Raw genomic sequence first — 21,948 nt, 5'->3', positions numbered from 1 at the left:
TTTGGCTCCTGTATCCATTCTCTTGAGTTTGCTCCAGAAGAGGAAAAAAAAAAAAGAGAGAAAGAGAAAAAAACTTATATGATTAATTCATTGTTTAAAAAAAAATTAGAAGCTGATGAATACTATCATATGTTAGTCAAACATTTTATTATATAGTGTATACATCAAAAGCACAAAAAGACTTTTTTCAGAAAACCGAGAAGATTGTGATGTCACAGAAGTATGATTCAATAATTCCAACCCACTTCTATGGGTACTAAGTACCTGATCACCTCAGTTAAAACAGGTACAAATGAGACCACGGTCACAAGTCTGATCACCACATGGGTCCCTTAGCATATTTGGTTTTTCAAGTTTGGACATGTATTCTCAGTCTTAGTGAGTTATCTTTCAAATGTCTGCTGCTAGTCTCATTGGGTACTGAGCCAAAGACTATACCCAAATGCAATCAAAACTCATGTTCCTATAAATCAGAAGATTAATCCTCAGATTATGATAGCATAATTAGCACTGTCATCTAATTTTAAATAAAATGAATCATCAAATATCCTGGCATTTTGATGTGACCTGAAGTGAATACAGGAAGTAGTATACCTCAGAAACATTCTATGGTAACAGAGCTAAAGAGAGGAATGACAAATGTAGTAAAAACTATCATTAACAATAAAAGTTACCAAATTCTTAGAAGTATTTGGCAGCTCACGGTAGTTTACAAGATTTCACTTGCTTTTTAGAAATGTCCTTTTTAAAAAGAGTCCTTTTTTAAAAGGCTACATTAGAGTGAAACGATCAATAATCATAATTTTTTTTTCTTTTTTTTCTTTTTCTTTTTTTTTTTTTTTGAGACGGGCTGCACCGCGTTCAGCCAGTGAGTGCAGTGGCCATCCCTATATAGGATCCGAACGCCGCACTTTCCCGAGTGCACCACGGGCTCGGCCCTCAATAATCATAATTTTAAAGATCAGATTATTCTTCCTGTTTATTCTTTCAGGCCATTGGTATTCTTTTAAAACTTACCACCTGAGAGATCCCAGACTGTCAAGTAAGGAAATTAAGAGTGAGCTTGAAATTGATTTTATTAAAAAAATTTTTTTTAAAAAAACTATATTAGCTCATCACTTTTTATATCACTATAACTCTTAATATTAAAATGTCTACAGGGCAAAACCAACTTCTAAGGAATACAGTTTTGGGAATATTTTGAGGGTAAAGGTAATGTCTTTGTATCAAATTTATATTACATTCAAGGATTTAACTGATGGTGCCGAAAATACAAATATAGTATTATTTTGAGAGGAAAGACTTTTTAAAATTTGTACCACCCAGCTTATTTAGTAAAGTAGATTACCAACTACTGATTTATTGCTTTTAATATGATGAAACACCAGATTTGACAGCTAAATTAGCAGTGGGATACAAGTACATTTTTATCTTTAATCATTTTTGTAGAGTAGGACATGTACATATCCATATAAAAAGAGACTGTAGCAGATGCTTCTAGAATCAACCAGTTCTTGTAAACATTGCATTTGTGCAGATTTTCATACTTTGATTCTATAATTAAGAACAGTAAGATTAAAGGCAAATTTAGTAGCCAAAAAAACCAAAAAACAAAAAACCAGTCCAGTTTGACTTCCTGCAACATATGGTACCACTCCTCTTCAGAAAAAAAACAACCTTAGCAGCACATTAAAAAAAAATGTTACAAAACGTTTCAGTACTCTTCTTTCCCTCCCATCAAAAACCGAACAAAAATAAAGTGCAGCACCCATAAAAGTGTCAAGAAAATAGCCAAGTTCTTCCTTTCTTGTAACAAAATAGCACTTGGCCTCAGCAGTCTTAACCAAATTATACAGTGTCCATCATTTTGGGTTCATCATCATCTTTATGTACCACTGAGTTTAAATTGCAGAGAGCTGTATTGATAGAATACTGAAGATAATCTGGATTCTGGAGGGAAAAAAAAGTAGGGGGAAAAATGCATGATAACCAGTTTCATGCTAGTATATGCAACTACATACTCAGTTTCACATTCTCTGTTTCTCTACAGTGTAGTACAGTAGGAAAGATGGACTTTGTAGTCAGACTCAGGCTGAAACCCAAAATAAGGAAGGAAAAAAATAGGATGCTATTTAATCCAAATAACATTCTGATAAAAATTCTGATAAAAACAATGATATATGTGAAAAAACAAATGTAATAAACACCACCTTTCTTTTCCTTTTAACAAAACTATAATTTTAATTGTTTAATCATACAAGGCTACATTTTCCATGTGATTATATGTACAGAGCTACTGAGAGTTTACATGATAAATATGGCATTGAGCCGGCAATGGATATTTAAGATTACTATCTAATTACAACAGTAAATACTAAAAATGTAAAACATTTGAATAAAGAAAAAAATTCACTTCCTGAGTAAAAATTATACTTATCTTCAGGGTCTATTTTGGTTTCCCAAAAATTAAAACAAACTCAAGCAAGAGATCTTTAATCTTTTGAGGTACTTAGATCCATATCTTAAAAATTGAGAATAAAGAACAGTTTAGGTTTTATTTTTTAAACAGAAAGACAACTCCTAAATGTTATGTGTGCTCATTTCTAAAACAAGGAACAGAAAAATAAAACATTCGATAAATACAAAAATAAAATTATTATTTGTTAAAGCACCGTGAATAAGACCATAAGGCCTTAAGATACAGGACTTTGGGAAATTTTTCCCCAAGAATTCAATTTTGTCTACTCGGTTGTTCTGAATATCTGCTAGCTACTTAGATTTTACAACTAATAAAAATCACCTAGTTTCATTTACGTTTATTTTATTTAATAAATACCAATGGACAAAATAGTCCAAATGGGATAGATGTCCTAAACCTCCTCATCCCACAGCGAGGCAAGGTTTTCAAAAGATCCTCCTAATACAGTCAACCCTCTATATTGATGTGTTCTGCACCTGCAATTCAACCAACTGCAGACTGAAAATATTTTAGGAAAAAGAAAATCAAAACATTAAAAAACAACAATACAACAATAAAAAATTACAAATAATACAGTGTAACAACTGTTTACACAGCATTACATTGTATTAAGTATTATAACTAATCTAGGAATGATTTAAAGTATATGGGAGGATGTGCAAACCCTATACCATCTTACATAAGGGACTTGAGCATCCATGAGTTTTGGTATTGGGGAGAGGAGGAGTCCTGGAACCAATACCCCCATGAATACTGTACTATTATCTTAGTTTTGAGAGAACTCAACTAAGGCCTCTTGGACACAGATATAAGTAACAGTTCTTTATGTTTATCCTATTGACTAGATTTTAATTTTATTCAATTGTGATTAATTTTTTTCTCTTTGAAGAGTGCATTACTAAATAGAGGCAGGATTAGAACTGAGGTCTAGTGAGAGTGTCCCAGACCTCAGTCAATTATTTGTGCCAACTTCCTTCATAAAGATCTGATTGGAAATAATTCAAATTCTAGCTAGCTTTTCGCTTTTACAATAAAGGAATCACAAAGTACTGTACAGTCATCCCTTGGTATCAGCAGGGGATTGGTTCTAGGACCATGCCTCCACACACCCCACAGCCCTGTGAGTACCAAAATCCACAGATGAGTAGTATTTGCGATATAACCTATGCATATCCTCCAGTATATTTTAAATCATCTCTACATTACTTATAATACCTAATACAATGTAAGTGCTATAAATCATCACTGTATTTAAATAATATTAAGAGACTATCTGTAGGGAATTTGTATGGGTAATATTCCTTCATGTCAAACTAAGGGGGAGCATTACTAATTATTTAAAAATCAGAGCTTTACCAATTATTTCCATCTTTGAGAATAATATTTTTGACCGAGTTAAATATGATCAATTACTTTCCTTAAAGGGTCTATAATGCATGTAATTGGAATAGTGAAATTATAGTGATGTAAGGTCAAGATACTGCAAAATCTCAATTCTACCACTTTATGAGGTTTAAAAATGAATACAAGACCTTTATCTTCTGAATGAGACTTCTCTTCTCACAATGTACACACCAGACTAAACTGGTTAAAGCTGGTCTTAAAATCTTGGAGCATGGACATGAGAGATGACTGGGCTCTACTAAAATGGGCAGGAACTGTCTAATAATATTTAAAATTGTAATCCTAAGTAGTATGAGGCAGACCAGTGGTCTGATCCCTTTTCTTTTTGATGTATATTCTTTCATGCTGGTGACATGGTTTTATCTTGATCTAACAGCAGACTTCAAAGAGGCTCAAACATTTGGCCAATATTACCAGATATAATATTATCAGTTACATTAATGTGTACTAAAAATGCTACATCTGGTAGGCAACACCAACATTTAACAAGATAATACTAAATAAACTCATGCAACAGGTCACCTTGGTTACCACTTGCACATATGCTTTGAAGCTAATTCATCCTAAAAAATAACGGCATAGTTCTACTCGGAATGAGATGTTCCTTAGGAGCCATCTTGAGTTTATGACTGAGATGATTAAAAGGTAACCCTTGCCACGTAAGAATGCTTAGGTCCAATTCATCTTTTCTACGTGAAAAGGAGATGAGATTTGATGTCTCTCTAATGAGAGACCAAAAATTATCTAATATGTTTAAAAATAAATATTTACTTTTCCAACTTACCTGCAGTGAGGATTCTAATAAACCTATAGATCCAACACCAGAATGGGGAACATGATTCTGAACCGTCATAGGTTGAATACTTTGTGATTGAGAATAAAGTCTTACTCTTGACTTGAAAGCTTCAAGTTCATTTCTGAATGCTTCAAAATAACCTTCTTCCTCTGCCTAGAAAACACAAAATACAAAGACTGTGTTTTTTAAGACTTCTAGATCACACAGTAAATCTAAAAAGCATATATAATAAGTTTGAAGTGGAGAAAGCAAAGAAAAGGTAAATAGTCTAAATGTAGAAACTACCATGATCCTTGTCAGATTTGTGAAAACTACCTGTGTTATAGGAACTTTAATGTTTGGTTTGTTCCATTCCTTCTGCTTTGGCAAAATAAAATAAACTAATAAGAAACAACTCCTTCCTACATATACACACACAACTATAACAAAAGAAAATTAGGCTTTCTCTGTATTTCCTTGATTTATCTGGATCCTTGATGAGATCCAAAACAGTCCTCTTTTTTTTTCTTTTCCTTTTTGTCTTTTTTCGTGACCGGTAACGGGATCGCAACCCTCGGTGTCGCGCCCGCACCGTGCTCAACCAGTGAGCGGACCGGTCTCTATATGGGATCCGAACCCTCGGCGGGAGCGCCAGCATGCTCCCAAGCGCCGCACTCTACCGAGTGCGCCACCAGGCCGGCCCAAAAAACAGTCCTCTTTTAACACATTCATTCTATCCTCTTCCCACTGCAAAATAACCACCAAGGGATATTCTTAAAACTTCTGAATTCTCCATCATTTAATGGGAGGGACTATTACCCGTTTCTGATAGTGCTCCAAAACTATTTGTAAAGCTATGAAAACCAAATAGAAATCAACATTCAACTTCATTATGGGAATATCTTAGTGTTATCATTAAGCAAGTACCTTCTTTTCATCACTATGGGAAGAAAAATGTATGATGACATGTTGAGAAAAGGGAATTCTGAGGTATCCAATGATCTACAATATAAGCAAAATTCTTGACATAAAACCTCCTACTGGCAGTTTATAAATGTTTCCTCTGCATATAAAGAAATAAAACAGCATATCCTACATTATCAGAATGTAGGCTTTAAGTTCAAGTGGGGGAAGGGATCTTGTCAAATGGAGTTTAGGTTGTGTAACTGGGTTGAAATCTGTGCATTAGTTCTTGGCATCAATATTTGTACAAATCATGCAAATAATTAATGCTCTGTGTTGCCATCCTATCTTTATAAGTTTAGGAATAATTTCTTTAATTACATTTTAGCGTTCACTTTGGTCAATATATGGATGGTACTCATGTGCCCATATGGAATGATAGCCTTCACAGCCAAATGTAGTCTTTCTAAAAACCAAGCAGCACAACTGCTGACCTTACTGCATGCCTAAGGCCAAGGGACTTAGATCTAGAGTGATCTGACTAGTTTTGTTTTATAAAAGTAAATTATGGGCTATTTGCTTAATTTCTTTATGCCAATTTCCTCACCTATAAAATAGGAATAGTAATCCTCATTAAATGTTATAAGAATTTAATGAGTTAGTATATGTAAAGTGCTTAGAACAGTACCTGGCACAAAGCAAACACCCCATCAAAGTTATTATTTCTTACTTTAAAAAAAATCATTATTAAGAACACAATGTTAAGGGCCGGCCCGGTGGCGCACTGGATAAGTGCGCCGCTTGGGAAGCGCGGCGGCGCTCCCGCCCGAGGGTTCGGATCCCACATACAGACCGGTTCCCGCTCACTGGCTGAGCGAGGCGCGGGGGCAACGCTGAGGGTTGCAATCCCGTTGCCGGTCCCCGGTCCGGTACGGGGGCAACACTGAGGGTTGCGATCCGTTGCCGGACATGGAAAAAGACAAAAGACCAAAAAAAAAAAAAGAACACAATGTTAAGATGGAAGATTTCAGTGCCTTTCAGTTCCATTTTGTCAAAGTAAATTACAAAGAATATATATATATAGTTTGGCCATGTTCCATTATCTTATTAAGCACCAGTTTAAACACATCTATTAATGTAAGACAAAAAAGAAAGTACAGTTTTTATTATTCCTATATGTCAAGTAAAAATTTACACTAGTCAACAGTAGCCTACCTAAAACACCACCTCAACCATTTACTTGTTAAAACTCTTAATGTTCCAGAAAAATTTCCTATTTAGGTTGCACTTCAGAAGAGTTTAGGGCTTTTAAGGTAGAACTACTGCCATGTTAATAGTTTTTTTTTTTATTTAAAAATATAATTATTTTTTTTCTTTGTTTATAAAAGGAAATGTTCACTGTAGTGCATGAAAAAGAAAATGGAAATCATTTATAATTCTCCCATACAAGTATGACCAAAATTAAACTTCTGGTAATTTCCTTTTAACTTCTAATTGTATGTGCTAAAAAGTATACTATGTGTAATAGCATTAAAATATATATGTACAGTTTATTCAACAAAAGCCCACTATGTACCCACATAAATTAGGAAATAGATTCTTACCAGTACCTTAGAAATCAGTCCTAAGAGCATTCCCCCCACCCTCTCCAAGGTCACTACTGTCGTGACTTTTGTCTTGATCATCCCTTTGCTTCTTTAGTTTTACTGCTTAACATATATCCCCTGACAATATATTGTTTAGTTCTGCCTATAACAAAAGATACTTTATAAGAATATTTAAAAATATGAACTTTATAAAACATTTTAAAAAATGATTCTGGATATATCACTCTGTGGCTTGTTTTACTCTATTTTTTCACCCATGCTGATGGCTTGTTAGTATTTTACTGAAGGAATATACCACAATTTATTCATTCTACTGTTGACAGATATTTGGGTTGTTCCCAGCCTTTTTACTATTATGAACAATTCTACTGTGAACATTATGGCATCAAGTGTACATGTATGAGAGTTTCTCTAGAGTGGTAGTTCTCAAACTTTATCGTCTCAGGACTCTTTCACACTCTTGAAAATTACTGAAGAACCTAATGAGCTTCTGTTTATGTGGGTTATATCTGTCAATATTTACTGTGTTAGAAATTAAAACTGGGGAATTTAAAAAACATTAACTAAAAAATAACAATAACAAACTCACTACATGCTACCATTAATAATATATTTTTATTTTTAAAAAAATGTATTTTCCAAAACAAAAAAATGTAGTGAGAAGAGTGGCATATTTTTTTCATTTTTGCAAGTCTCTCTAATGCCTGGCTTAACAGAAGATAGCTGGATCCTCACATCTGCTTCCAAATCAATCTCTACTGTACACTCATGACAGAATGAGAATGAAATGGCTAATAACATCTTAGTATTACTATGAAAATAGTTTTGACTGAGGGCCTCCTGAGAGGGTACTAAAGACTCGTCAGCGTCCCTGGACCACATGTTGAGAACCTACTCTCTAGGGTATATACCTACAAGAACTTCTGAGTGTTAGGTAAGTACTCATCAAACTTTCCTAAGAAATTTTCCAAAGTGGATGTTCTAACTTATACTCCCCACTAGCAGTGAATGCAAGTTCTTACTGCTCTACTTCTTGGACAACATTGAAATTATTACCAGTCTAGTGACTGTGAATTGGTGCTTACACTTTCTGGACATATCTATTTTTCTTGAACATGGCTAACATTGTCTTGTATATATAAATGTGTATCACTTCTTTTGAATTTATAGCATAAGCATTTTCTCAAATCATTAAAAATGTTTCATAAATATAATTTTAATGGTTGCATAATATTCTATGTACCACACGTTTTTTAAACCATTCCTTTGATTGTTGAATTTTTACGTTGTTTCCTATTTTTTCATTACAAAAGCCTGACTTCTGGGCCGGCCCGGTGGCGCACTGGATAGTGCGCCACTTGGGAAGCGCGGCGGCGCTCCCGTCCAAGGGTTCGGATCCCACATACAGACTGGCTCCCGCTCACTGGCTGAGCGAGGCGCGGGAGCAACACCGAGGCTTGCGATCCCGTTGCCGGTCCCCGGTCCGGTACGGGGGCAACACTGAGGGTTGCGATCCGTTGCCGGACACGGAAAAAAGACAAAAGACAAAAGACAAAAAAAAAAAAAAAAGCCTGACTTCTTATTAAACTGTGAGTTCAATACATGAAGAATACTGTATATATTTTGCTCATCTCTGTATCCTCAGCATCCAAAACAGCTGTGCTTTGCATTAGTAGGCACTCAATATTTGTTAAATGATCCATTTGAATGGATCTCAATTTCACATATATGCTATAGTACAGCTTCTCATATAGCTCCTTTAAGTCCGAATGAGCATAAAATTGGCAATATAAATTTTCTTTTCACTAGAAAATCTATAGAATTTAGCCAGTAACATCCTGGTTAGACGGCTTGTTTTCACGTCTATGGGACAAACAGGTCTCAGTTAGGCCTAACCTTCCCATTTAACCAAAACAAATAACTACTTACTTTGGCTTTCTGGAAAAATAATCGAAAACACCCTCTTGGATCCACATTACAGTTTTTGGCCATTTCCATAATAAATTGCATTACAACAGCTTGATGTGCTACTTGTTCCATTAAAGCCCCTTTCTGAAAAATAAATAGATTAAAATTACAAGAGATGCCTCTAGAAATACATGTAATTGGTATACTGATTCAAATTTTGAATTTTTTTTTTCCTTTTTGTCTTTTTTACTGATTGGTAACGGGATCGCAACCCTCGGTGTCGCACCCGTACCGGGGACTGGCAACGGGATCGCAACCCTCGGTGTTGCGCCCGCACCACGCTCAGCCAGTGAGTGGGAACCGGTCTCCACATGGGATCTGAACCCTCGGCGGGAGCGCCGCCGCACTCCTAAGTGGCGCACTCTCCAGTGCGCCACCGGGCCGGCCCCAAATTTTGAATTTTTAAGTAATTTTGATTTTATTCTCTTCAGCTATGTAGTGGATTGAATTATGTCCCCCCAAAACTCACTGAAGCTTTAATTGTATTCCCCACATTTTATGTATTAGAAACTTAGCCCCCACTGTGACTGTTAAGATGAGAAATCCTATTATGGTAATTGAAAGGTGGAGACTTGAAGAGGTGATTAGATTTAGGACTATGCAGTAGTGAAAGGATTTAAAACGGTGGTCAGGGGCATGGTTCTGAGAGCTTTAAAAGAAGAGGAGAGTCTGTCTCTCTCTCTCTTCCTGCTCTCTTTGCTTCCACCATCTCCAATGTGAGCCCCTGGGTCACTGTTGACACCACCAGATGGACTTTGGACTTCCCAGCCTCAGAAACTGTAAGCAATAAATTTCGTATTCTTTATAAATCACCCAGTCTCAGGTATTTTGTTATAAGCAACATAAACTGACTAATACAAGCTATAAGTCAAATACTACATAGACATATAAACAGTGTATCTTAGTTTTGATTATTTGCAAGTGGACCAGAATAACTGAAGGGGGACCACGCTGTTGCTTGATTTAATGCTGTAATTACTGTTTGGATTTTTAAAACATAACTTTCTAACCAATTAAAAAAGAAAAAGGATTATAGTATATGGGAACAAGAAAGATGAGGGTGTGGCAGAGAAAGCATATTAGAAAAGTTTTCATATGCTAACTGAAAAAACAAAAATATTCCCATATTAAGCTAAAGTAGATCTGAAAAAAATTATAATTACACTTAATGACCTTCTTGCTTTCATTTAAAGCACATACTGTAAAAAAAACAAAACACCAATAAAGAAATCAGAATTTCACTAAGGTTCCCAGAAACTTAAGGTTCCCACAATACCTGTTCAGCTTCTAGGTGAAAACACCATAAGATAAGGTATTTAGCAGTTTCTTCACATACAAGGTATGGATGGTCAGACAAAAATCTCTGACTATCATCCCATCGACTCAACATACCTGTAAAAAAAAAAAAAAGAATTAAAGCATGAATGTCAAATATTTTCTTTCTTCCTATAACAGAAGAATTGGTATTTTAAAATGAGTCTCTTTATAAAGACAATTTGCATTGCCAGTGCAATACATTATGGTAAAAGAGCAAATGAAGAGGGATAATGCTCTTTAAAGCAATACCCAGTAGACTGGAAATAGCTTCCAAAATTCACAGATAGTTTTATTTCAGATAATTGGTCAGGCTAAAGTAGAGTGGCTGGTTTAAAGCCAAAAGTCCTGCATCTGGAACACCCACAGTCCTGGGCAAATTGAGTCAGCTGGTCATCCTAGGTTTGAGTGACTACAGAGGATTTCAAGAAAGTCAATATTATTTACTCAGAGAACAGAATTTTTCCTACTAGAAATATGAGAAAGAAAGCAAAACATCAAAAAACTACTATTAGCAAACTTAAAGACAATAAAAGACTCAGAAAAGCCATATTACCTCTAATTTATTAAAAAATGTCTAAAATAATATGGTAAAATGTTGACAGTGTGGGAAACCAATGCAGTCAGTATTATAATAGTAAATATACTTTAACCATTTTAGTCATGTTAGCCATTTACTTGTGATATATGTTTATATACACATTAAACACAATCTTTTAAAAATTAGTTAAGCATATTTGAAAATGGCTGCCTTTTTGCTTCAAGATATCAAAGGAATCCAAATACTACTTAAGGTGTATCTACATCTTTATCTAAATTAGTAAGAAATTTGGTGGAAGTCAATACCACAAAGTAATCATGGAACCAGCAAAGCATTGAGCTTTTAACTTTGTCCAGTCAGCTTTATATTTGATATTCAATATAACAATGTTAGCTTTAGATACTTTACATTCATTGAAGAAAGTCTGAATGTTACTAAATCATCATGAAATTTTACAGGGCTCAATTGTTTGGCAGTAAACACAAAATGAACTCCTATATATTAAATCACACATTAGAACACAAGAAAGAAAAAAACTGAAGACAAATGTCTTACAGAGAATACACAGTTAGCAACATATGGGAATCAAGTGAAAATAAATGATTGATTTTTCCTCACCTAAAAAAAGGGGAAAAAAGATTTTAGCATTTTCTCATAAAGTTTTACAAGCTTTTTAAAGTTGTATCTCCAACACTTTGAGAGCTTGTTTGGAGGTTCTAGCAGGAAATGCAGTTATTCATATGCCCTGGATGCAAGAACAGTCCTCCCCTCTATCAGAAAAGGTTGTCTCTTCAACTGAGCACGCAGTTTTGGGAGGAATGTGCATGAGGCAGTGAGGAAGGAAGGGGACACCTGCCTAGCCAACCAGATCAACAGAATCAACCCTGGTGATCAATGGAGTGATGGATATCGCAGCCAGATTGCTCTCACATCCATATCCCCAACGCTTTGGACACAATAATTAGGTCACTTAGAATTCTAAGAAACAGAGTACGAAAGTAAGGAACTACTTCTCATAGTACAGTCATGTGTTGCTTAATGACAGGGGTATGTTTTGAGAAATGCACAGTTATGCAATTTCATTGTTGTGCAGAAATCATAGGGTGGGTGTACTTACACAAACCTAGATAGTATAGCTTATTACACACCTAGGCTATATGGTATATTCCTCCTAGGCTACAAACCTGTACAGGATGTTAGTTTACTAAATACTGTAGGCAACTGTAACACAATGGTAAGTATGTGTGTATCATCTAGACATAGAAAAGGCACAATAAAAATACAGTATTATAATCTTATGGGACCACAGTCATATATGCAGTCCATCATTGACTGAAACATCATTATGGAGTGCATGACTATACAGTTAAACAGTCTAATGACTCCTAGAGGTCAGATCTAAAAAAAGCATAATTCTTATTTTTTATATCTGTAGCCATAAAATAAATCCTATGAAGCAGTTTTGCCTCAGCTTTCTTACACTTGTGGAGAGGTAATTTTTTTTTTTTTTTTTTCCTTTTTGGAGACGGGCCTCACCTCGCTCAGCCAGTGAGCGCTGTGAGCGCACTGGTCATCCCTATATAGGATGTGAACCCGCGGCGGGAGCGCTCCTGCGCTCCCAGCGCCGCACTCTCCCGAGTGCGCCACGGGCCCGGCCCAAGAGGTAATATTTTTAACTCCACCTACCATCCACAGAGCATTGCTTCTGTGTACTTCTTCATGGCAGCACTGTGACTCACTGAATTACCAAAATCCTATCCATTTTGGTTTCTTTGGCAGGAAGGATAACACGAAAGGGTTAGTGACACTTGTAGGAGCCATGAGGAAGGGTGTCATTAAACACTAAAGTTTTTTAACTACTCGAGACAAGATTAACACTTGAGATTGAACATAAATTTTCTTTATCTGAGAATACTTGTCATTACTTGATTTCAAAAATGCACACTGAAAGACTATAATTTCGCAGAACATTTCTATAGTTCGTTACTAGAGAAATTTCTCTGAACGTTCAGAGCACTGAAAACCACAAGGAGGAGGAGGCACAGTGTTCTCTCCTGTGCAAGAATTGCTTTGCTGTAACTGCCATGAGCCATTGATGATCGTTCTTACTCTTTGGGGAGAGTAAGAGGGAGAGAATGCAGCCTAAGTGGTCTTGTTTAAAAAAAAAAAAAAGGCACATCGGATTAGTACAAATCTGAGAAGTTACAGGTAGTCCATATAGAACTTTGTGGAAAAAGTGTGGAATTTTATGAACAAAATACTTAAAGAAAATCAATAACTTAGTGGAATACAACATACCTGAAATTACAGATGTTATTTTGGAATTTGTAAACAACTGGAGAGTAACACAAGCTAGCATGATGGCTTAGAAGACAAACTCTAGAGCTAAACCGCCTAAATTCCAATATTGGCTTTACCACTTACTACCTTCGGCAAGTTTCTTTCTATGTCTCCATTTCCTCATCTGTAAAATAGGGTTAAAAATAATACCTATCACAGAACTTTTGTGATGATTAAATTATATTAATTCATATAAAGCATTTAGTGCCTGACACATAGTAAATACTCAATAAATAGGTTATTAACATAATAGTGAACAAGTCATTCATTCAACAAATATTTATTAAGCTAGTGCTCTGGTTAAGGATAATCTAGTCATTTAAACTAGCCAACCAATTTCTCCAAATGGTTAAGAAAAACAAAAACCTCACTCTGATAAATTAAAATATTTAAAGTATATCCTTTAACCTATGTATTTCCCTGATGTACATCTAAATCTCAATCCGTCCATGAACTCTCAGTATTCCACCTGATTCCTAAAATGGTCCCCAAATATACGTGTGCATATTTATTTCCCTTTCCTCCCTGCATTACACGTATAAAATGATGCATTTTAACACTTTAAATTACACTATTCAGGTCTGGGGGCAATGAAGCGGGACAAAAAAAATATACACCATTCATTTTAATTTCTCTATATGCTAAAAATCTCCCAGTTAGGTTGTGAATTCCCTGAGGAAAGATACATGACCATTTTTCCTATATTTCCTGAGCTCCCAGATCTCCTGTATTTCCAATCATCTACTTCTGGACAACTACATTCCTGCACAAAAACTCATCTTATTTGAAACCTAACCCATCCTTCTCTCTCAGCCATCCTATAATGTTTCCTAGGCTCCATGTTGCCCAATCAAGCATTCGAGAAATTCCTCTGACATTTCCATTTTTCTCACATCAAATTGATCACTAAATCCTATGGTTATACTACTATAGTCTGTTAATACAGTGAATCGCATTAATATATTTTCTTGAATTCTTAGAATAAACCCTTTAAAATATTTTTTTCAGATTATAAAAATAAAGTGTACTCATTGTGAGGAATTTGAAAAATCCAGAAAATAAAAATCATTTCCTATTCTACCACAAAAAAATAATTATTGTTAACATTTTGATATATTTCTTTCCAGGCTTATTTTTTAATGACTTCTAAAGAAATGAAATTAAAATCGTATCATACATATAATTTTCCATTCATTTTACTTCATATTCCATTTAAGATTACTTCATACTAAATGTTTTTCAAAAACAGGATATCAATATGTTTTTAAAAAGCAATACATAAGTAATTACATTGAAGAGGTTGTAAATATTTATCTTCAGTACAAAGCATTTGCACAAATGTTTACAGCTTTTGATAAAATTTCCAGTGACATTCTACAAAGATTCAAAAAATGCTGAATCACAGTTAACTTTGCCTGGAAGTGAAAATGATGTGCTCTGAAATACTGTGTTAGATGATTCAAAACACAGCTCTGATGATCATAAAGACAGTGATGTCAAAGATGTATGTAACTTTGAATAAAACTGTCCAGAGAAATTTAAGAGAAAACAGACTTTGTTTCTAAATTAATATTTTATATTTTTAAAATGTGAATTAACTAAATTGATAAATACAAATGTAGGAAATTAGATTTCAGTGCTTCATAATACTTCATGATACAGTTGTACCGTTTACCATTAGACGGTTGATTCCATCTAATTACAAGGGTAAAAGCAACACACAAAAGGTAGTTGGCCAACAAATACCTTAAGAGAAAGTTAGGAAGAACTCTGAAGACTATAAGTTCATGTAGGACAACAAAGAGGTACTTGTATGAAGTCCTTCCAGCCCTACAGAGCCCCCCATACACCAGGCCCATGTGTTCCAAGTGTGTGGAATGCAATCCAAGTTTGGAAAACCTCCAGCTGAAAGCTTTAATTACAGCTGCTGTTTCAGATATGTTTAAAAGGAATATATCAATGTAGTCATCATTTGGACAAATGCTTTTTTTCTTTAACACAATAAGCATACAACACCAGAAACATTTGCTTCCACCAAGCAAGGACAGCATAGAACTTTCACCATCTTGCCTCAGGCCTCTATCAACTCTGCCATGATTTAGTCCACAGGGATTTTGATTATCTCATCATTTCACATGACTGCAAGTCGGTCTACTCTACACTGATGGAAGCTGGTGAGCGGGAAGTAGCAGGTACCCCAGATGTCTTGGTAAGATACATGCACGCCAGAGAGTGGGAAATAAAACACACGAAAATTTGGGGGGCCCTCTACTTTAGTAACATTTCTGGGATCCAGTATGCTACAGCAAGTAGGATATCTCCTTCAAAGTAAAAAGTCAATATGTATTTCCACTAAAAAACAGGCACAATGTGAACCTGGAAATGGCTCTCAGATGTGGTTGGGTTTGAAGACAACAAGGCTCTGGTTAGTATTACAATACGAAATATTGGAAGCTCACAACATACAATGGCAGAATGATTGTTTATTAATCACCTGTGGGTGTCAAGTCAGCCTTTTCCCTCAGCTATCTTGTTACTTGTACAGTAGTTTCACAAAGAGGTCAGAGGGACTCCAGCTTGAGATTATGCACAGATTCAACAGCACAGACTCTCCCCATCAAGGATGTTCCAATATCCCAATCCAGTTTAGTCAATAAATACCTAATTTGCCAGTAGCAGAAACCGATGTGAAAACTTCTGTATGGCACTATTCACTGGAAAGACCATCCAGCTATCAAGCAGCGGGTTGATTATCTTGGTCCCATTTCATCTCAGAGGGACCAGTAATTCCTCACTTGAACAAGCACATTCTAGAACCGGAATTGCCCTCCCTCCTTGCCATGCTCTACCAGTAATACATCTGTGATCTTACTAAATGAATTATTCACCATACCACATTATTTTTTGACCCAGAAACTCATTTTACCCCAAAAGAAATGAAGACTGAGCTCATAGAATTCACTGGTCTTACCATGATCAGCACTACCCCAAAGCAGCAGGTTTTCTGGAATGGTGAAATGGTTTATTGAAGACTTAGTTTTAGTGTCAGATGGGTTACCATACCTTATGAGGTTAAGATATTTTCCCACACAAAACTGCTTTAGACAAAAGCACTCAGTTTACAGCAAAAGTGAAGGAACTGTTTCTTACCTAGTAGGTTTACTATGGCACCAAAGCAACTAGCCTATAGAATGCCAGATGGGTGAAAACACCTTGAGGGATGGTGTTCCATCAGATGCAGTACCTCCTCTGAAAGAGTAACATGTATATATGGTACTTTTTCCCTACAGCAGAACACATGGGCCTAGGAAGCAAAGGGGAGCAGCACCTCATATATCACAACTTATTTGCATAATTTTTGCCTTTTATCCTTATAACTCAAGGCTCTGCTCATTTAAAGATTTTAATATCTACCCAACAGAGGACAGTTTATTCATCTTTTTCTATTTTCTTTTCTTTTTTTTTTACTTGGCAGCTGGCTGGTATGGGGATCTGAATCCTTGACTTTGGTGTTATCAACATCGTCCTCTAACCAAGTGAGCAAACCAGCCAGCCCCATCTTTTTCTATTATAAATAATACCACAATGATAATATGTAGAAAAAGAAACTTTGTCTATGTTTATTTCTTCAGATACTATGCTTGAATTAAATACACAGTCTATTTTTCTTTTTTGAAAATAAAAAGTATGAGAAAAATGAGTACTTTACAAATAATTTTCAAAGAAGGAAGAGAAAAAATTGAAAGTAATACTCATTGTCTCGATATAACTGAGGCACAAATGAAATTCTAAATATTTGGAAGGAAAAAACACCAAAAGGAGTAAGACTTCAAAATGCCATTTAAAAAGGTCATAAACATACTCCAAATAAAAAACATATTTACTAAATTAATATTACATGGGATCAAAAAAATATCCTTTGAACCTTAACTCCAAAACACTTCCCACTAGCAGTTTCACTCCAGCAGCATCATACTGCTTATAACTCTCAGAACACACCGTGTGTTTCCTGGCTCTGCCTTTCTACGTGTTATTTGCCTCCCTTATCTACATGAAAAACTCCTGTCTGTTCCTCATAATCAAGCTCAAGTTACCTCCTTTGGGAATCCTTCACTTACACTGACCCTCATTTCATCCTTTTTCCCCAACAGAAAAAACTATTTTTTCAGTTCTTTGTACAGTATATACATTTTTATTACTATACAGTATTATCTGAATAACAATTCAAGTGATCTGACTGAATTATACAGAATCATATCCAAAACCTGAAAAAAATGAAAGCTAATCTTTTGACCACAGATAATCAGATACCAAGGAAGCAAAGAGGAAAAAGAAAAAAGTAAAAACTAGTCAATTTGAAAAAAGGCTATGGAACAAACAAGACTGTTGAGGGTAGTATTATAAAACAACAGATTGAATTTTGTTTCTCTTCACAATTTGGTTTGTTCTATCAATCTATTTTATTTATGACCCCCCCCCCAAAAAAAAAGCCTAAAAAATTATCTGTACAACTGTATCAGAAGTAGCTATACAACTGGAGTTTGTCACTTATCCTGTTTTTGATTCCCATTTTATAATCCATTTTTTGCACACGTACATATGATACCAAACATTACAAAGAAGGAAACTCAAGTAGCAGACTTACCAAAATGTCTGATTTTTTGCTCATATTTCTGCATAAATGATTTAGATTTATCTTCGTCTCTTTCTTCTCGTTTATCTTGATTAATAAAACTCTAAGAAAAAATTTTAAAAATCAAAATCAGGTTTTATATTCTAATTGATTCTTCTTTTTCAGACACTGAGTGCCTAGCAGTCCTTCCCATGGACAATACAAAAATGCAGTATACTGCTATTCTTATATCACATCATTAAATTCATCTGTTAAACTCTTTACTAAAAAAAAAAATCAAGAAATTTTCTTGTATGAGAGTTTCATTAACTTTGTTTAAAATAATATGTTTGTGGAAAATTATATACTTATCTTAGAAATCATACAGAAAAACAACTGAATTAACCTTTTTGTTAAACTGAATTTCCCTATTAAAGGTAGATAGAGAAAAATCTTTTACATGTAGAGTTTACATTTGCATTATGCATTTCCTATGAATATTTGTAACTCTAGCCTAATCTTTGGAGTTCTTGCTGTTAATAAACTCAGAATATTAAAGTATATAGAGAATAAGTATATTTACTATAAATTCTTTGATAAGACATAAGCCAAAAATAGACCTTTGAAGCCTTTCTAATAAACTTTTTTTAGTAGAGGCCCAAAAGTTTGATTCTTGAAATCAAGTACAAATTTCTATCAAGGAAGTGCTTATTTTCAGTTAAGTAAGTCATTATAAAACCTGAGAATAAAGATTTTATCTAGCAAGAAAAACTGGCAGAACAGTTTCTCAGAACATTCTGTGATAATATTTATACCCTGATATCATCACTACCAAAAATGAAAATCACAAACTAGTTTGCTGCCAATTTATAATTGGGAAGCATATAAAAGTTCATACATTTCAAAATAAAAGTATTTTTTCCTTATATATTCTGCCATCTAGACCAGCACTGTCCAATAGAAATATAATCTAAGTCACAAATATAAAGTTTTCTATTAGCCACATTAAAAAGCAAAAAGAAACAGATGAAATTAATAATCATTTTATTTAACCTAACATATCCAACATATTATCATTTCAAACATGTAAGCAATATAAAAATTATTAATGAAATAGTTTACTTTTTTTTGGTATTGAGTCATCTGGGGTGTTATTTTACACTTACAGCACATCACAATTCGGACTAGCCACATTTCAAGCCCTCAACAGCACATGTGGCTAGTGGCTATCAAGTTGGACAGCGCAGATCTAGACCAGTCCTCTCAAGTCTCAAGCTCCCAGACAAAACCATGTGCAATTTTGAGCAAATGACTGGAACATAAAGATAGTCCTAATTAATTTGTGGTATAAGTGTAGGCTATGTTAGAACCTAAGTTTAAAGAAACAATTAAAAGCAGAGACAAAATGGAAATATTGTATTTGTGAACACTGTGTTAAAAGAAGAGATGTTAACTTTATGAAACAAAGAAACATTGCTTTGACCCTTTCCTCTAGAAGAAAAAAATTATTTTAAATAGTTTTGGGGTATAAATGCTAAGCAAAATAAAATATCACTTAAGAAGACACACTCTTGGAACAATATATACAGACAAAGCAAATTATTCAGATAAAGAATGTTCCTGTTGTGTGGGAGAAAAAAGTAAATAAATTAGTACAGGCACAAAGAAAATCTAGAAAGATATGACTCACTGTTAACAGAAGTTATCTCTGGGAAATGGAATTGAAGATAAAGAGAGCCTTTCATTTCCTATTTTACATACTTATGCATTGTTTGATTAATTTACTGAGTCTATAATAAGCAAATTATACTCCTAAAATTTTCCTCAATTAAAGAAGAAAGTAGTGGTAAGGCTAGTGGTGATGTATATTTACCTATGTTTGTTAATGATTGCTGTAACAGAACCAGAGCTGGTCCAGGGGAAGGCAATTAAGAGTACTCAAGAGGGTAGGTGACAGTAAATGCCAGGAGGATAAAAACAAGGTTATAGGCTGAGAAGTCTAGAAAATAATGATGGTTAAAGATAAGGTGAATGTGGACTTAGAAAGAATGAGCAGTCTATCTGAAGCTTGAGAATTAAATTGAGCATAACTACAAAGAACCACTTCACAAATCAGTAGAAAATGACTGAATTTCATTGTCGCAATAAATTGCAGACTGAAGATTTAAATACTATTTTTATTAAAAAGTTCCATATTACATATCTTGATAGGCGTACGGAGTACATCAATGTACCTATTCGTTAAAATTTAATGCTTAAAATTTACGCATCTCGAAGTACATAAATCTTATTCAAAAACGAAACAAAAAATAATAGTCGAGCAATGACAGGAGAGTAGGGGAAGGTTTAGAAGAAATGAGAATGGCGAAAGGATGATAGTTGTTGAGTGGAACATGGGGTTCATCTGTTTACTTTGTATATGGCAGAAATTTCCATAATAAATAAGGCTAAAAAAGGTCCAAATTCACTCCTAGATAACATGTCTGTGGGTTAATTAAGAGAAATGATGACATGTGAAGGCCTATCTCTCCTCATTCTCTGAAGAAAAAATAGTAACATCATCCCTGTTTCAGGCCCAAAGAACACTGATAGCGGATAATATACAAAATCCACCTTTGTTATAACGCTAAAAGCTTTCAGTTACTGCGAACTGTTTCCTTTAGCCATTTTGGCAAAGTGGAAAAAAATGAACACCAAAATATCCTTACCCATCAGTATGTTCATAGACTTTAAATGTTTCTCCAAAATAAGGCTTAATACAGACTACTATTCTTCGATATATAATTATATCATTTTATTCCATATTAAAAACATTAGTTCAAGAAATTACTAGTCTTTGCATTTCCCCCCTTTTCAGGCATTTTGAAATCAATCTTTACAAACTCTAGTTTTCAAACAGAAAACAAAAGTATAAAACCCTGAGTAGTTTGAAAGACATGGGATTTTAAAAGTCCAACCTGGTCAATGATGTCCATTATTAATGGAGATAACATGAAAAACTCATCTCCATTAATAATGGACATCATTATATGGACACCATTTTCATTCTTAAAGGTATCTTAATAAAGGATATTTAACACCTTTCTATACCTTATCTAGTCTCAATCCACGGTCCGAAATTCTTTTCTTCCTCACATTTAATCCACTACACTATGTTAAGTCACTCCACCTACTTTTCAGTTTTATTCATAAAATAAGGTGGTTGAACGAAAGGAACTCTAAAGCAGTGACCACCAAAATAGGGTGGTACAAAATACAAGATGTGGGGGAAAATATTTTATAACTTTGACTTAAATATTTTCTTATCCTTGTAAATACCAAATTTTTGTTAATGTTTTTTAATGTATGTAACATTTGTTCAGCAGTACATGTGCATAAACAAATATTTGGGACCGGCCAATTAAAACTGCCTGAGTCTTGCAGCTCTAGAGCAAGAGCTTACAAGCTTCTAAACTTTTTGACCACAGTTTAGGTTAAGAAATAGATTTTACCTTGTGTTCTAACATGTACACATGTACCTAAAACACAAGTTTTATAATACAATATTGGCCCTTTCTACGTTGGATGCACTCTGATCTTTTCTACTCCAATCTACTTAAAAAAGAAAAATGCTGCTTGAAAAACGCCAAATTGTTTTCACATCCTGTGTTTCATGACCACACAGTCTAAAAAAACTGCTCCGCCATACTATTCTCGCAATAAACACTATGACTTCATTAAATTTAAACCCATTTCTTCTTCAAATACAAAAGTCAAAGAATAAGGCCTATACATTCTAGTAAGAAACAAATACTACTCTTAAACTACTAACTTGGCAAAAGCACTGTACTATGTAAGAGACAAAATAGTCTAAATTATTTCTTTTTTTTTTTTTTCCCTTTTTGTCTTTTTTTCGTGTCCGGCAACGGATCGCAACCCTCAGTGTCGCGCCCGTACCAGACCGGGACCGGCAACGGGATCGCAACCCTCGGTGTTGCGGCCGCACCTCGCTCAGCCAGTGAGCGG

General features: G+C 34.7%; 1 protein-coding gene across 1 annotated transcript in view; it reads right to left on the bottom strand.

The window, feature by feature from the left end:
• Positions 1-1,343: 1,343 nt before the first annotated feature.
• The window catches only part of CDC37L1 (cell division cycle 37-like 1), a 25,826-nt gene continuing 5,221 nt past the window's right edge, over positions 1,344-21,948 (bottom strand). The window contains exons 3-7 of the mRNA XM_008578186.1: positions 17,977-18,067; positions 10,413-10,528; positions 9,098-9,220; positions 4,668-4,832; positions 1,344-1,950 (exon numbers count right to left, since the gene is read on the bottom strand). Coding sequence (XP_008576408.1) covers positions 1,849-1,950; positions 4,668-4,832; positions 9,098-9,220; positions 10,413-10,528; positions 17,977-18,067 — 597 coding nt within the window. The 3' untranslated portion in view covers positions 1,344-1,848. The remainder of the gene's footprint in view (positions 1,951-4,667; positions 4,833-9,097; positions 9,221-10,412; positions 10,529-17,976; positions 18,068-21,948) is intronic.

The sequence above is a fragment of the Galeopterus variegatus genome, unplaced genomic scaffold, assembly GCF_000696425.1.
Source record: "Galeopterus variegatus unplaced genomic scaffold, G_variegatus-3.0.2 Scaffold1642, whole genome shotgun sequence".
Taxonomy (NCBI): Eukaryota; Metazoa; Chordata; class Mammalia; order Dermoptera; family Cynocephalidae; genus Galeopterus; species Galeopterus variegatus.
This window is presented reverse-complemented; position numbering and strand designations above follow the sequence as displayed.